Here is a 17246-nt window from a genome sequence, read left to right on the forward strand (position 1 = left end):
TAACTGTTTTATTAACAGACATTGCTGAAGATAATAAATGCTGTTGTGTTACAGAAAAACATACAATGATTAAAATATAAAAGTAATGTGTCATGGATAAAACCTTGATGATCTTTATAATAACCAGACAAAACTATTTTATTTCATGAAAGAAAACTTGGTTGCTGCCTTAGTTTAATCTAAAATGGGCCACTTTATTAACTGAGATATATGTTCATAATTTATTTTAAGACTGGTCAAGTATTTTCGAAAGAATCCAGATTTAAGCCTGGATATGTCATTTTCAATTGTGCGTCATATACAAAAAAGTTTCTATGAATGAGCAAATGTGTGAATCACAGGGAACCACACACACACACACACACACACACAAACAGCCCTTAGATGGCTCTTCCATTCTTTTTTCACAAATTGCGGGAATTTCATTGGATTGTATCGGTCTCTGTTCCACCTGCCACTCATATTTAAAATAAATTGTGACTGGTATCCATTTCCAGGCAGTTTGGGTGATATTCATGCCTGCCTCTCAAACACACACAGCTTTGACAGACTGGTCAAAATGAATTGAAAATATATGCAATTTATTCAATTCAGTAAATGCTGTTTAAATGCATGTTATTTCCTTTAAATTGCTAATTCATCTGTATTGTAACACTCAAATTCACACAGACACAAACACATTTAACACATTTCTTGTAATGCCATATTCAACAAAACTAAAGAGGTGTTGACATGGAGAGTCTGACATTTATATCTAAGTATTACTAGAATCAGAGTATGATTTATATATACTGTTGAATTGGCCAATTAAAAGATTATGGGAGTGAGAATCTAGAGGTGCATGCAAAGTTCCTGATTGTTTTCTCCAGAGTGAAAAACACAAATCCGTTTACATGTTGCATTATTGATTTTCAACAGATTTCAACATTTTCATTGTTAAATGATTTCATATAATTTATTTTAACAATTTTGAGACATCTTCTGGCCCCTTTGGAAGTTTACTCAGGCACCCTAAAGTGGGTCCCGGGCCCTTGGTTGAGAACCTAGGTGTAATTTGTAGCCTTGCCTGTGTTTATAAGAATACAGTAGTGTTGCAGGTGTGTCTAGCCCACTGAAAATGGCAATACAAAAGTAATAAGTCCTAAACAAACCATATAAACAATTTGCATTTTACAATGGGTATATATTACTAGGGCTGTCCAAAAAAAATTAGAATTTCGAATATTCGTCGAATTTAAAATAAAAATCCCCATTTTAGGTGTGCGTCAGGCAGCCTTATCAGTGGTTCACGAAATGCGACGACGAAGTGTCATAGTATTTTAATGCTTTTGTTAGCCTATCCAGTTGAACCCACTAGATGCGGCGCTGCTACGTTGTTCATTCAAAATATTGTGGAAAAAGAGAAAATCAATGCGGAGATGATGTTGTTTACGTCAAAATCGAAACCAAGCCGTTCACACTGAACGCATATTTAGGCCTATCACATTTTCTAGAGGGACATCTATCACCGTTGCACTCGCGTCTTGCACAAGAGAGCCGCATGTTTAGAAAGCCATGTCAAATTAAAAATTATGGCGGTTTTTCCCCATCCTACTGCATCTCAAGTTTTTAAACGAAGAAAGTACTCTTTGTGATTGGTTTTCGGTCCTTTGTAATGAACTATACATACTAGGGATGTGCATCTCATGACTGAGGCCGATACGATACGCATCTCGATGCATAGCCAACGATACGATACATTAAAGATAGATATGAAGCAGCTACCGATGCGATGAGATACGATTCACCCCTATTACAATGCAGCGCGATCCGATTTCGATTCGATTCGATTCAACACAATGTGATTCGAGACAATATGATGCAATGGAAAAAATATGATCACTTTTAATGCCTCAAGGCCTGTTTCATAAAACAAGTTTACCAAATGAGCCAGGCTTATTTCAGTTAGTCTGACTCATTGTCAAATTATTTGGTTCCATAAAGCAAATTTAACATAGATCACTGTGGCAACGTATGCTGGGAAACTAACCTGGTCTAAAGCAGGTTAACTGTCAGACTAAGCTGAGTTCCTCTAACACTGACCAATAGGAACACTATTATTTGACTTCTTTCTTTTTTTTTATTTTTTTACACCAAGCAGAAAGGCTCTCTCTGGTTTTATGACAACTGTATCTTTGCAGAACAGATAGCAGAACATTAGAACATTAGAATTTAAAATTGCTCTTTAAAGCATTAAAATAACTAAATTAAAAGTTAAAATCACTGAATTAAAATGAAAATAAATAATAAAGAAAATGACTTCTAAACTGCTATAAGAAACACACATTTGAGCTTAGTCATTAGTACTGAACTAGCTTACATTTGATTTAAAGTCCCCCTGTAGTGAAAATCAAGTTTTTTTATGTTGTTTATTTGTCTATGTGGTGTTTTTAATATGCTTTTAGACAAACCATGTGCCAATCTATTAATCAACACCATTGCTGAGTATTTTCTTCTTAAAACTGTAGTTTCCCAAAGGCTGGCCCAGAAATACGGTTTGAAACAGCCCTTGGTTTTCTACGTCACAAACCAATAACCAATCACGTCAAGGGATCGATTCCTATCACTAGCATGCAAAATATACCAATACCAGCACAAAACCAAAAATAAACCAGAGCAAAAAAACCCATGAAGCTGTGGTTTAATGTGAATTTAGAACCGCTAAATTGCATTATAACCCGTGGCAACAGTGTAAAAGTAGCCCGGAGTCAGATGCACCTCTCCCGCATTGACATCCGCAAGTCACACGCGTATGATCGCGGGCGCGATTTGGAATCACAAACTTGGCTGCATTTGAGTCTTCAAGGCATTTTGAGGACACAACATCGTCAAGATAGTAAATTTAACGAATGTTACAGTATCCACTGTAGTTGTTCGCTAGTAAAAACAGTTTTATTATCAGTCATTATCGGTGTACGAACCAGCGCTAACAGATAATGTTACCTCACGAAGTTAACCATCAGTCTCCTTGCTTATGTTGAGCATACCAGCTTATTTCTGGTTCAAGTGACTGAGGGAAGGCGGGGCTCATTTGCATATTCATAGATCCGCGTATAGTAAATGAGGCAAGGGTGTAGAGTTACATTCAAGCGATTTTAAGGCATGAGAAAATTATTTTCACAAGAAAAAACATTTAAATATGTCATTTTGATGATCAAAGATAAGTTTTAAGGGATAAAATATTTGACTACAGGGGGACTTTAACGTTACTCATTACAATAGTCCCTTTACAGCTACCTACTGCTATCATAAAAAAATACACTTATATGAAGTTTTAAAATTCTACAAAAGGCACATTTAATGTCCAGCAACCAATATTTTAGCAAAATGTATATTTTACTCCGAATTATTGCGCTCCTATTCGATTGCGCGCCGTCTGTTTAGCGCGCATGCGCGCAGCTGCGTTCGTTCACTCGCGTAAGCCTCGCCCACTCCTGACAGCAAAATTGATATATTTGCATGACTTTCTAACATTTACAGATGAAAAATATACCTGTGACATGTCAGTTATGCACTGAGGAAAACACAATGTCTCAAATGCATTAAACAGCACGATCGTTCTAATAATTTAAGCAACTTTAATTATATAAGGCTTATAAACTTTATTTTAAACATTATGCACTTTTTTCAAAGATAATCATGTTATTTTATTATGCTTTGAAGAAATGACCTGTAGGATGTTTGTTCTACATGATCCCTGCACACACAACTACACATTTCTGTGTAAACACTTGACAGTTACCAAAAGATGTGGTGCCCTCATGTTGCTGTGAGAAGAAACACAACCACTTCTCATCAGTTACAGAAAGTAAAGGTAATTTGAAATTAATTAGTCTTTAAACCTACTTTGAATAATAAATAAAAAACTAAATCATAACTTCCATAAAAGGTTTCACAACTGTTTTACGGTTTACATTTAGCTGATAAAGCCTTTAATAGCCATTTAATGATGAGTTTCTTTTATGAAAAATTACCCCACCTGTTACAAAAGGCCATTATACATTGAATGAACTGTATCTTTTTCTTCTGGGCAAAAAACTGTGGAAATATTCGACAGCTGTCTTTACTCAAGGCATTCAGGTTTGGGTTTATGCAGAAACTGAACGTATCAAAGCCAACCTATCCTGGGAGATATCCACTGGAGTACAACTAGCACCAAGCTCCATTAGATTTTACAAACTATTTTTATAAACAATACCAGTTTGAATGTGCTTCATCAAAATATTGTTCAGCTTTTCAGCAATTTGGATATTTGCATTAATGTTGTGACTACAATATGTGAAAGTCACATGAAATATGTACGAAGTATGACAGGATCAGTCGTAGAAATATTGGCGTTCATTATAAATTTATAACATTTGAGCAGTTCCTCCATTTGTACACTAAATACTATATTTACCATCCGATTCTTGGTTGGATTTGATCAAACATCAACACAGATTTACCAACATGCATCTTCTGAGAACACTTGTGATTTGTTTTTAAGTCTTTGATATTTATGACTATGCAAGTTTGTCACTCCATTTTGATTATATTAGAAATTATTAAAGCTATTTAGACCTGAGCACTTCAAGACCATATAAATATATTACATACACAAATATATATATATATAAATGAAATAATGAAGTCATAGATTTATAAATTTTAAACAATGAAGAAGAGTTAACTTGAATGATGATCTCTTCCGAATTGGTTGTTTTGATTGTATTCAAGATAATATTAAAATGAAAATAGAAAATAAGGCACTGCAACATGAAAACAAGCAATACTGAACTTTTAAAGCTATTTAGACCTGAGCACTTCAAGACCATATAAATATATTACATACACAAATATATATATATATATATAAATGAAATAATGAAGTCATAGATTTATAAATTTTAAACAATGAAGAAGAGTTAACTTGAATGATGATCTCTTCCGAATTGGTTGTTTTGATTGTATTCAAGATAATATTAAAATGAAAATAGAAAATAAGGCACTGCAACATGAAAACAAGCAATACTGAACTGTGCATCTATTGAAAATGATCAGATGTAGTTTTACTGTATCAGGCAATGACTGTCTCAAGACACACATGGGTCTCTCAAACTCTCATTGTCGGCCTTCAAATAAATGTTAAGACAAAAGGACAGAGAAATAGGAGAGTGAGCAAAGCACAAAATGTTATTTTATTTACAAAGTTTTGTCTTACAGAAAGTAAAAATGTAGCTACAACCTTGATTTGTGCCACAGGCTGCCACACTAAAATTATGGCCCGCTTGTCACACAGTTGCTATAGCAATCTTATTGGGAAATTTGGAACAAAAACTAAAGGGGGAGGAAATGTCAACAAAAAAGGAAGGAGAAAATAAAACTAAAGGGGGAGGAAATGTCAACAAAAAAAAAGAGAGGAGGAAAAAAAACACTTTCAACAAAATATTAAAAGCACAGACCCAAAACTAAATACCAGTCCCCAAAGTCCCCAAAGGTTTTGAAACACAAACGGGCAGGGGATTGACAGTGGACTTGTGGAATGCTGAGTAAGCCACCGATCCAGAAGGCTTTCATTCAGCTCGTAGGCTCCATATGAACAGCTCCACCCGTCCGGTACAGTCTTGCCCCCACAGGGAGCTTAGCGCTTGGGTAAAGGGGGAGTTGTGGAGGGGTAGAAAGGTTGATGGGATAGCCAAGTTGATGAAAAGGAAGGAGAGGGTAGGGTTGGTAACAGAGTTGTTCATTGGCTCTTAATCGTCCTCCTCATCATCGTCGTCATCATCTTCATCGTCTGCTTCTCGTTTTCTCTTCTCACCCTTGCCTCCTTGCTCTTCTTCTGAGCGAGATAAAACAATTACTTCATAATCTCTCACACACCAAAAGCAGCAAACCAAGTCATAAAATCAAAAAATGTGCTCATTCCAATACAACTCACCTTCATCATCATCGTCATCATCTTCATCATCCTCTACTTCTCCATCCTGACCAAAGTCTTCCTCCTGAAACCAACAAGCCCATGTAATTAAAACAGCTGTTCTGTGTCATTAGTTTCCATAAGCAACATATAAAATTGGACTTGTACCTCATCCTCTCCACTGCCATCCTCATCATCCTCCTCGCCTTCAACCTCATCTTCATCGTCATCATCATCTTCCTCTTCGTCAAAATCCTCCTCATCTTCATCCTCCTCTTCTTCTCCTTCTGTATTTAATGTGATATTAGCGAACATTGATAAGTTAACCCCCAAAAAACTAAACAGTTGTTCAAAGAAAAAGAAAAAAAGGCTGGCCACACCAACCCTCATCATCTTCGTCATCGACCCCATCTCCATCAGCTTCTCCGTCAGAGTCAGACGCCTCGCGGTCATTCATATCGTAGCCGTCTAGATATGTGAGTTGTGGAAGGAGCTTGAAGACGCTTTCCCGGTAGTCATTCAAGTTTGTGACTTCGCAATTGAAAAGGTCAAGACTCTTCAAATGGTCAAGTTTTTTCTGCCAATGTGAACAGATGAATCCCATAACTGTACAATTCCATTTTGTGTTATACTGTCATCAAAATTAAGCACAGCTAAAACATTTCATTGCACACCTGAGGGTATATCATAAGATATCTTATATATAATCTTTTAAATATCATCGCAGGAGAAAGTCAGTCTTACAGGTTTGGAATGACATGAGGGTCATTTCCATTTTTGGGTTAACTGCTGCTTTAACCCTGTAAAGCCTGACATATGAAGTAATAGGTTTTTATTTTTTTTTTATTTTAATAAAACGGTTTATTGAACCTATAAAGAAACTTAAAAAAAAATGTTTATTTTAAACATCAGTTGATACATCAGGCTTTTACGGCTCATATGGTATGAAACAGAGAACATGAAGCTCATACTCCAATAAACACCTCATTTTATTTAGAGGCCCAAACTGCACAGAAATCTGCAATTCGGTACAGTTGCCAATATTTATATGACCAAAAGGTAGATGAACTAACAGCTTGCACTGTAAATCAATGAGATCTTTATAACAGTCAAGCAGACTAATTATAGTAAAAACTGATATTTATAAACATTATATATCTCCCAATAATGTCTTAGTAAAATTATATTTAAATGCTTTGTTTTATGCTCAGTGCAATAAAATGTATAAATAAATGTTTGTATAGTATTTAACACTCCAATTTTAACATGATCTTTTTAAAACATTATGTATGGATAATCAAGTAAACCTAAGTTGTTTCAGTCCAGTAAGTGTTCATCTTACAATATTAATAAGAACATAACATTTATTTGCATGCTTATGTTCTTATTAATATTTTAAGATGAACACTTACTGGACTGAAACAACATATATATAAGTTGTTTCAGTCCAGTAAGTGTTCATCTTAAAAAAATATATATATATATATATATATATATATATATATATATATTTTTATATATATATAGGACCTGAAGCGTACAGCAGGTTTTTCAGCATAGTTTTGATCATGTTGATAATTAGAAATGTGCATATTAAATATTTTACAGTAGGCTTTATAGGGTTAAGCTGTAAACTTGTAAGACAGGAAGTCTGTACAAACCAAGGGTTCCAATGTGCTGATGTCTTTCAATTTGTTGCCACTTAGGTTTAGATGTGTGAGATTGGGGAGTTTTTCAGCTAAAACATCAAGGCCACCAGAGATTCTGTTGTCACTGAGTTCCAACTAAAAAACAAAAATGCATACATATCAGAACACAAGATAAAGACAAGATAATTTCACATTCTTAACAGAGATTAGTAAACACACTGATTACCTTTTTAAGTTTCCCAAGTTTAGGGAGGTTGGAGACCGAGAGTAGACCAACATTTATCAAACTTAGAAACTCAAGATTAACAAATTCTGCTGTGAGGCCTTCAATTTTCCCTTCATTTGATCTGCAGTTGTCAAGGACAAGTTCTCGTACCTAGAAACAACCAACGTAAGAGGAAAAATATAAATACTAAAAGTAATGCGTTAACAACATAGAATCATAGGAGCAACAACTCAAATTTGAGCAGGCAGGGGAGTTGGACACGTTGGCCAACATGGACATGCTCAATGGAGGCGACCAAACTATGCTGGTTTAAAAAAAAAAAAAAGTTTCTCAACTGGGGGAAAAAAAGCAAGGCGCCGACCCTTGCAAATACACTTGTTTTTTAAATGTTTTGGGGATTTAAAGTTTTTTTTTAAATTGCCATGCACGTTCGATGAGAGTTTAGTCAAGAAACTAATCTGAAAGCCACTGAATAATGTTTGCTAAGCGGTTGCTGCTGTTGTTGTATGGCCCAGACTGTCGCAGCGAGTCGCCAATGAGAAAACAGCAGATTACACGCCGACAGCCAGACTACATGGACATATCCTAAAGACACCACGGTCTTTTGTGACATTTTGTGTGACAAACTGCAAATGGAGGGTATTTATGAGCTTGTGTAGGATGGAAGCGATGTGTCGATGGCGTATTCCTGCTGCGAAAGACGAAGACAGAGCGGAAATTAGTGAGACAAAAATGGAGAGTTTCTTTCTCTCATGACAACATGGCGCCTCCTCAGATAGGCTACATTGACAGAAACTCTACACATTAACCAAAACTCAACGCTGTGTTTGAAAACCTGACTATATGCTGTTATTCATGCTACAGGATATTTTACGCGACGTTTACTTGATTTTAAAACATTTCCGCCGGATTGCCCAACTAAACTAGCACATGTAACGTTAGCATCTATTTATGCAGTCTCTCGTTCCGTCTTTGCAAACGTTAAGCTACATATTGTATCTTAAAAACGTTTGAAAATCATCAGAGTGAGTATTTATTGAGTATAAGCGTTAGTTCAATCGGTAGTGGCGCGTGGGGAGTAATGGCGGGAATCAGCGCCTCGCAGCAGCGAGTAACATAACAATTCAACACGATTTTATTAACGAATACATGTTAAATACTATACGGTTTAATATTACTTTTGAGCATATCTTAGCAAATTGGCAAACTTTTTTTTAAATCTCAGTTTATTCATATAATCGGTAAGTCTTCGTGCCCTTTTGAATAAAATTCATAATTCGACTGTATGTTTGTCAAATTATAGATTTACTTAATTTTTTTCAACTGGTGGTCTTATTACTATACCAGAACATCGTAGGAATGGAGGAGTTGTGTTTTATAGTGATGGAGACCAAAATGTGTGACAGTATTTACGAAAATGTGTTAGTGTATGGCTATCTTCAGAGTATAGCTGGTTTATTACTTTAGCTTTTAAGTGCCTGTAATAAAGGGCGCCTCATGTTAGCAACAAACATGGCCACCACGGTGAAATAAACCATCCCATCCATATCCAACCACGCCGATGTTAAAATAAGCGAATATTAAGCATAAACGCATGCCAGATCACGAATACACACATCCAGCATGGGGGGCTTAAAATGCTGCAATAATGCCTTGAGCTTTCCAAACTAACGTTACTCAGTATGGCTTACACAGTCTGGATCATTTCATATCAAAACAGACGACTGAACATGAATGCTGTGAATATACTCGCAGCACTATCTCGTCTAACTCTGTACAAGGGGTATTACACCCATGTGCTTACCATTAAACTACACACAGGTCAGTGGAAGTAGAAAGTAGCACAGCTAGCATGGCTGGGCACAAAACTAAAGGTTTGGCTCAAAAATTACTCACATCAGATGGGGTCCTGTTCCTCAGCTCCAAATGAATTCTCTTTTTCATGTCCATATCGCCCCTCAAAAGTTTAACTCTTCCCTCTTGGGTTCTGGAGGAATTTCTGTTCAGCCCAAAAGGTAGAAAGATGCCTTAATGGAGGGAGGATATGGGACTGTATAATGATCTGAGCCCAGCGCCAAGTTACTCTGGGAGAGCAGAAACCATGGAGGGAAACGGCACTGAAACAAATATATACTCAATAGCGCCATCTCTGGCCAACGACGCCCACTGCAGTCACACAAACACGAGATAGAACGGTGCTGCATTACAACATGTGACATCAAAAGTTTGTCTAAATGTTGTAATTCAAGTCAAATTTGTAGGAAGTGTGCCATATATGTTTAATTCTATGTAACTTATTGTTTACATAATCAATAAATAATGTGTATTATGGCTTTTAAAATTCTTGCATCATCTGGGGAACTTGATTTATAGGCAAACACAGAATCCTGTTTTTATCTGTCTGGGTTCAAATGGCCTTGTCATTATTTGATGGTGTATCTGCAATAAAACGTGTTAACTATAACATTGTATTTTCTTTCTTACATCAAGTTACAAGTTATTCTAGCTTAGCCAGCCTACATGTGATTAATGCAAATAATATGTTTAAAAATAACGAACAACATTTCTCTCTTTGAAATGAGTTACATGTTCTTGCTATTCAGAGAGACAACAAACTGTTACAACATTTTTTTTTTAAATTTGGGGTTTCTATAATTTATACTATTTAAATTATACATACAATATATATATATTGCAAAAAAAAGTAAAATAGTTGTTTTATATATTGTTTCTATTTGTTTAACCTGTGTAAATGTTATAAACAACAAGTTCACTTGCTGTGTAGGAACTTGCCAGAAGAGGGCATCATTTTGTTTCTTGTTTCTACATTGTCAGGTCTCTCTCATCCTGCAATATTAGAGACAAAGAATTATCTGAAACTAAGGGGTAATAGCTTATAACACTTACAAAAGTATATGCAAAGGAGAGTCACATTACATTAAACAAACTAGCAATAAGAGCTATAAGCATCTTGAGGCAGCAAGAACCAAGGGGCCACAGAGTCAACTGCAACTCTAAATGTGTTACACTTTACATTTCTTTAATATTTCAAGAGAAACCATTTAGAAAATATCCAAGTTTCTCAACTGGGGGAAAAAAAGCAAGGCGCCGACCCTTGCAAATACACTTGTTTTTTAAATGTTTTGGGGATTTAAAGTTTTTTTTAAATTGCCATGCACGTTCGATGAGAGTTTAGTCAAGAAACTAATCTGAAAGCCACTGAATAATGTTTGCTAAGCGGTTGCTGCTGTTGTTGTATGGCCCAGACTGTCGCAGCGAGTCGCCAATGAGAAAACAGCAGATTACACGCCGACAGCCAGACTACATGGACATATCCTAAAGACACCACGGTCTTTTGTGACATTTTGTGTGACAAACTGCAAATGGAGGGTATTTATGAGCTTGTGTAGGATGGAAGCGATGTGTCGATGGCGTATTCCTGCTGCGAAAGACGAAGACAGAGCGGAAATTAGTGAGACAAAAATGGAGAGTTTCTTTCTCTCATGACAACATGGCGCCTCCTCAGATAGGCTACATTGACAGAAACTCTACACATTAACCAAAACTCAACGCTGTGTTTGAAAACCTGACTATATGCTGTTATTCATGCTACAGGATATTTTACGCGACGTTTACTTGATTTTAAAACATTTCCGCCGGATTGCCCAACTAAACTAGCACATGTAACGTTAGCATCTATTTATGCAGTCTCTCGTTCCGTCTTTGCAAACGTTAAGCTACATATTGTATCTTAAAAACGTTTGAAAATCATCAGAGTGAGTATTTATTGAGTATAAGCGTTAGTTCAATCGGTAGTGGCGCGTGGGGAGTAATGGCGGGAATCAGCGCCTCGCAGCAGCGAGTAACATAACAATTCAACACGATTTTATTAACGAATACATGTTAAATACTATACGGTTTAATATTACTTTTGAGCATATCTTAGCAAATTGGCAAACTTTTTTTTAAATCTCAGTTTATTCATATAATCGGTAAGTCTTCGTGCCCTTTTGAATAAAATTCATAATTCGACTGTATGTTTGTCAAATTATAGATTTACTTAATTTTTTTCAACTGGTGGTCTTATTACTATACCAGAACATCGTAGGAATGGAGGAGTTGTGTTTTATAGTGATGGAGACCAAAATGTGTGACAGTATTTACGAAAATGTGTTAGTGTATGGCTATCTTCAGAGTATAGCTGGTTTATTACTTTAGCTTTTAAGTGCCTGTAATAAAGGGCGCCTCATGTTAGCAACAAACATGGCCACCACGGTGAAATAAACCATCCCATCCATATCCAACCACGCCGATGTTAAAATAAGCGAATATTAAGCATAAACGCATGCCAGATCACGAATACACACATCCAGCATGGGGGGCTTAAAATGCTGCAATAATGCCTTGAGCTTTCCAAACTAACGTTACTCAGTATGGCTTACACAGTCTGGATCATTTCATATCAAAACAGACGACTGAACATGAATGCTGTGAATATACTCGCAGCACTATCTCGTCTAACTCTGTACAAGGGGTATTACACCCATGTGCTTACCATTAAACTACACACAGGTCAGTGGAAGTAGAAAGTAGCACAGCTAGCATGGCTGGGCACAAAACTAAAGGTTTGGCTCAAAAATTACTCACATCAGATGGGGTCCTGTTCCTCAGCTCCAAATGAATTCTCTTTTTCATGTCCATATCGCCCCTCAAAAGTTGAACTCTTCCCTCTTGGGTTCTGGAGGAATTTCTGTTCAGCCCAAAAGGTAGAAAGATGCCTTAATGGAGGGAGGATATGGGACTGTATAATGATCTGAGCCCAGCGCCAAGTTACTCTGGGAGAGCAGAAACCATGGAGGGAAACGGCACTGAAACAAATATATACTCAATAGCGCCATCTCTGGCCAACGACGCCCACTGCAGTCACACAAACACGAGATAGAACGGTGCTGCATTACAACATGTGACATCAAAAGTTTGTCTAAATGTTGTAATTCAAGTCAAATTTGTAGGAAGTGTGCCATATATGTTTAATTCTATGTAACTTATTGTTTACATAATCAATAAATAATGTGTATTATGGCTTTTAAAATTCTTGCATCATCTGGGGAACTTGATTTATAGGCAAACACAGAATCCTGTTTTTATCTGTCTGGGTTCAAATGGCCTTGTCATTATTTGATGGTGTATCTGCAATAAAACGTGTTAACTATAACATTGTATTTTCTTTCTTACATCAAGTTACAAGTTATTCTAGCTTAGCCAGCCTACATGTGATTAATGCAAATAATATGTTTAAAAATAACTAACAACATTTCTCTCTTTGAAATGAGTTACATGTTCTTGCTATTCAGAGAGACAACAAACTGTTACAACATTTTTTTTTTAAATTTGGGGTTTCTATAATTTATACTATTTAAATTATACATACAATATATATATATTGCAAAAAAAAGTAAAATAGTTGTTTTATATATTGTTTCTATTTGTTTAACCTGTGTAAATGTTATAAACAACAAGTTCACTTGCTGTGTAGGAACTTGCCAGAAGAGGGCATCATTTTGTTTCTTGTTTCTACATTGTCAGGTCTCTCTCATCCTGCAATATTAGAGACAAAGAATTATCTGAAACTAAGGGGTAATAGCTTATAACACTTACAAAAGTATATGCAAAGGAGAGTCACATTACATTAAACAAACTAGCAATAAGAGCTATAAGCATCTTGAGGCAGCAAGAACCAAGGGGCCACAGAGTCAACTGCAACTCTAAATGTGTTACACTTTACATTTCTTTAATATTTCAAGAGAAACCATTTAGAAAATATCCACTCCAGACACCTACAAAGCTCACCTACAACAATAAAGACACTCAAACTTCCCAGATTTGTTGGTAAATAACACACAAATTTGCACCTATGAGAACCCCTTACCTAGTTTTAACCAGCACTGTATTCCAACATGTTAGGAGATTTGTAACAGCGAAGTCATCTTATTTCTATCTTAGTCCAGTAATTGCACAGCTGCACACTGGCCAAAGAATATGAGGCTGATTGTACACGATCCATGGCTATTCTCTCATGATATTGCATGTGCTCCAGGATGACAAGAACTCAAAATAAACTGCAAACCATTTTTTAATAGGGTAGAGCCAAACACCTTCCATGGCCTCTCTGACTACTGACATCTTTGAACATGTACTTCATCCTACAAAGAACTGGAGGCTTGTCTTGTCATGAAGAATAATGCAATATCTCACACATGCTTCAACTGTTCCGTAGGCATCTCAATATTAAAATGCTGTTCATCAGTATTGCTGTTATGCTGGTGGAGGTTAACCAAATTATAACAATGGGAAAGAGAAAACTAAGCATTTAATTTGAATGAAATAGGGGAAAGTAATCTGTTGTGAAAAGTGTAAAAATGTATAAATAAATGTTAAACTATTTTAATTTAGGATACATTTTGAATGTCTATGGTAATATTTAATTCATTGACCTCAGAGCTGTTCAAGGCTGTTGATGCACAGTATCTTAATGGCAGGAGAGACCTCAATATGTTTTGACATGATTGTGAACGCCCAGAAAGTGAGCAGCAGAGATAAAATGGTTATGTATGAGTGGCCAGAGAGGGCAGGCACTTTACAGCCCTTTAGACTATTCAAATAACATGGAAATACTGAATGCAGAAACACCTTTAATGTCAGCATCATTTTTTTTATCACTTTGAAAAGGGATAGTTTATTGTGGCTGGGAAGTTTTTAACTGTGGTGTCTTCAAACTACAAAAGACTAATAATTAAAGAGACAGTCTCTCTGTGTAAGGATTCATTAATTTGTGAATAGACCATAGGGTACATGTTTATTTATTTTCTTTTTAAATAAAATCTATTTATTATACTGTACCATGATTCCATTCTTTATCTTGGCCAATCTACAGTAGATTCATTTAAATTTAATGTTAATCTCTATTAGTTTATATATGTATATATATATATATTTTTTTATTATTATTATTTTTTTTTTTTTTACTGATGATTTAACTACATGTTTGTCTATGGCCCTTGACCAGGTTAGGAATAGCGGTCATCTCTCATGACGACAGACAAACAGTCACATAAATGCACAGGCTGTCAGAGCCATGACCTCCTTTTTTTACTTTCTTCTGTGAGTATTGTGCCAAGTTCTCCACCTTTGCAAATAAGATAAGAGCACAACTGCAAGAACTCTCCCAGCTCTGCGGTAATGTTTAACCAGATAATTATTCTCTTAGCAGCAGGAAAAGTAAATGGGCACAATTTTTTTCAGCCCTGTCATTTCAATACTTCATATTCATGTGACAGGACAACAAAATGGAAGAGACACTGGAGAAAGAGATCCCGCCATCTGAAGTAAAAGATTCTAATGAAGGTATGAATTTTGATTTAAAACTTCACAATGAATCACTTTTAAAAAGAGCATGTTTTTTCATTATGAATGTATTCATTGTTTAACGATTAGTGACTTTAGTATTTAAAAAAATAATAATTTTGATGAAAAGGTTTGGATGAAACATTTGATCAGATGAAAAACTGAAAATAAAAAATACTTTGACTGTAATTTGCCCTGCATTTTATAAAATGACATTTATGTAAAAAAAAAAATTTATTAGCAACAATTAGATATTTAAAAGCTCTTGCAACAATGCTGAAGTTGGAATCCAGCTAACAGGGAACATTCTCAGAAGTTTGTCTAACATTGTGGCAAGGTTCTCACAAAATTATGAACAAAAGTTCTTTCAGTAACGTTGGCACAAAAATGTTATTTATACAGCACTCATGGAATGTTTTTTTCTGAAACGCTTTTAGTTGGACACTCGACTAATGTTTTTAAATGTTAATACTTAATAACATTAAAAATGAACATACCCATAATGTTTGCAAAATAATAAAATGGAATGTTCCCTAAACGTTAGCGTATAGCCAAGGGGAAAAAAACCCTGCATTTTGAATGTTCAGAGAACCTCAATAAATAATGATTTTATAACATAATGAGAACATTAGCAAAATGTTCTTAGAATATATTTTTGTTTGCTGGCAACAACTATAACTGGCGTGATTCTTATCTATGTCAATGCATCTACATTTCTTCTGAAACATGCACTGATGGCCTTTTCATACACTTATGAATTCTGACTACTTGTGGTTGGTTTTACCTTAGCTAATGTTACAAAGTAAACTGCAATACCTTCAGCAGACAAAGCAGCAAAGGAGTGAGTGATTTGTTTGTTTGGTAGGTGGAATTCGGCTGCGATTGAGAGACAGAGACCTGTTGAAGAAACGAAAGGCTGAGGCAGAGGAAAAGGCAACCAACCAGTGGGTTTTTGGGTAAAGCTAATGTTGAATTAGGCCAATAAAAGCACTGGAAAAGGCCTAGAGCACTTATTTATTTTTCAATTTATATGACATTCTGATATTATGACGCAAATGCACAAATTTAGATTAGTCATTCAAATAATGTCCCTTAATATTGAACACAGGGCACAAAGTCTTAAAAGAGTGAAAAAGAAGACCAGTGGTACCCCAGGAAGGAAAGGTCGACCAAGAAAAGAACCGCCTGTAGTTATTCCAGAAGATCTCGGTCTGGCTCAGGAAACAGATCCTTTTCCTGTCACACTTCTTATCACAGAACCTGTATTACCCACAATAGCAGAGACACTGCCTTTATTACCAGCTGAGCCACAACCAGAGCCGGCGCCAGAGGAAACAATGAGTGAAAAACCTCTGGAGGAGATTCTGATTGAGGATCTGGGGCCTGATGAGGAGGAAGACATGCCTCAAAAAAGCCTTATCATTGATACAGGTATTTGCAGAAATGCCCCTTTTGTTTTCAACAGGGGTCTTCATTAATTAATGGGTGGTTCATTTATAAAATTAAGCATTTTATTTATTTGTCTGAAGAAATGAATAATGTCCATTGATTTTAGGTGATGACGAGCTGCAATGTGCTGACCTGAACAGTCCAGTCTCAATGGCAGTGTATCCTCCAGCATCTGCTCCTTCTCAGCCTGAGAGTCTATCTGAGAATTTAATCATCTGAGTGTCTCCCTTCTACAGAAAAATGAATTTAATCTAATTTACTATTTCAAAGGATTTCTAAACCAAAACAAGGACAAGTCTATATTTATTAAAATTCTTCATGTCTCCATGTATATATACCACTTATCAGTACTCTGTCAAACAAAATCCATTCTATACATATTGTTAATAAAATAAAAACCTGAAATTGTTACAGTATAGTACTTTTGTGTTCTATGATTTTAAAGCAACTAGATCTTTGCCTTAAGCCTATATTACGAACAATCTTTTAGTTTGTACAAGGGACTATTTTAAAATAAATTGGTTTTATACTTTGTCTTTGTCTACTCATTTAGTCACTGAATTCTAAAACCATCACGCTCCTA

The 17246-nt window shown here is 35.7% G+C and overlaps 2 protein-coding genes across 7 annotated transcripts; one reads left to right on the plus strand and one right to left on the minus strand.

Annotated features, from left to right (window-relative positions):
• Positions 1–5274: 5274 nt before the first annotated feature.
• Positions 5275–12709, minus strand: anp32b (acidic (leucine-rich) nuclear phosphoprotein 32 family, member B). 4 transcript variants are annotated; one of them, XM_016285338.1, is made up of 7 exons: positions 12458–12709; positions 7811–7960; positions 7597–7719; positions 6320–6512; positions 6104–6222; positions 5957–6020; positions 5275–5857 (listed from the first exon to the last, which is right to left on the minus strand). In XM_016285338.1, the coding sequence occupies exons 1-7, from the start codon at positions 12509–12511 to the stop codon at positions 5772–5774; spliced, it is 789 nt and encodes a 262-aa protein (XP_016140824.1). In that variant the 5' UTR covers positions 12512–12709; the 3' UTR covers positions 5275–5771. The 4 variants fall into 4 exon arrangements, with proteins under 4 accessions (XP_016140824.1, XP_016140826.1, XP_016140825.1 ...); XM_016285340.1 differs by lacking the exon at positions 12458–12709 and adding an exon at positions 9707–9959 and having other exon boundaries at positions 5275–5851; XM_016285339.1 differs by lacking the exon at positions 12458–12709 and adding an exon at positions 9707–9958 and having other exon boundaries at positions 5275–5854.
• A 2243-nt stretch (positions 12710–14952) lies between these two features.
• Positions 14953–17246, plus strand: hemgn (hemogen). 3 transcript variants are annotated; one of them, XM_016285414.1, is made up of 5 exons: positions 14953–14971; positions 15148–15214; positions 16080–16170; positions 16323–16645; positions 16770–17246. In XM_016285414.1, exons 2-5 carry the CDS (start codon positions 15157–15159, stop codon positions 16880–16882), a joined length of 585 nt encoding a protein of 194 aa, XP_016140900.1. In that variant the 5' UTR covers positions 14953–14971; positions 15148–15156; the 3' UTR covers positions 16883–17246. The 3 variants fall into 3 exon arrangements, with proteins under 3 accessions (XP_016140900.1, XP_016140899.1, XP_016140901.1); XM_016285413.1 differs by lacking the exon at positions 14953–14971 and adding an exon at positions 14973–15046; XM_016285415.1 differs by lacking the exon at positions 14953–14971 and having other exon boundaries at positions 15058–15214; positions 16080–16158; positions 16770–17242.

Source organism: Sinocyclocheilus grahami, unplaced genomic scaffold (assembly GCF_001515645.1).
Source record: "Sinocyclocheilus grahami isolate Dianchi unplaced genomic scaffold, SAMN03320097.WGS_v1.1 scaffold196.1, whole genome shotgun sequence".
Taxonomy (NCBI): Eukaryota; Metazoa; Chordata; class Actinopteri; order Cypriniformes; family Cyprinidae; genus Sinocyclocheilus; species Sinocyclocheilus grahami.

Bases quoted from the DNA above. Each gene is read 5' to 3' on its own strand.
- anp32b (XM_016285338.1), bottom strand. From the start codon at position 12,511: ATGGACATGAAAAAGAGAATTCATTTGGAGCTGAGGAACAGGACCCCA. The intron at 7,961-12,457 runs GTGAGTAATTTT...GGTTGTTTCTAG, and splicing joins GGAACAGGACCCCATCTGAT to GTACGAGAACTTGTCCTTGA. The intron at 6,223-6,319 runs GTTGGTGTGGCC...CATTAAATACAG, and splicing joins CGATGACGAAGATGATGAGG to AAGGAGAAGAAGAGGAGGAT.
- hemgn (XM_016285414.1), top strand. From the start codon at position 15,157: ATGGAAGAGACACTGGAGAAAGAGATCCCGCCATCTGAAGTAAAAGAT. The intron at 15,215-16,079 runs GTATGAATTTTG...TTTGTTTGGTAG, and splicing joins AGTAAAAGATTCTAATGAAG to GTGGAATTCGGCTGCGATTG. The intron at 16,646-16,769 runs GTATTTGCAGAA...CATTGATTTTAG, and splicing joins AAGCCTTATCATTGATACAG to GTGATGACGAGCTGCAATGT.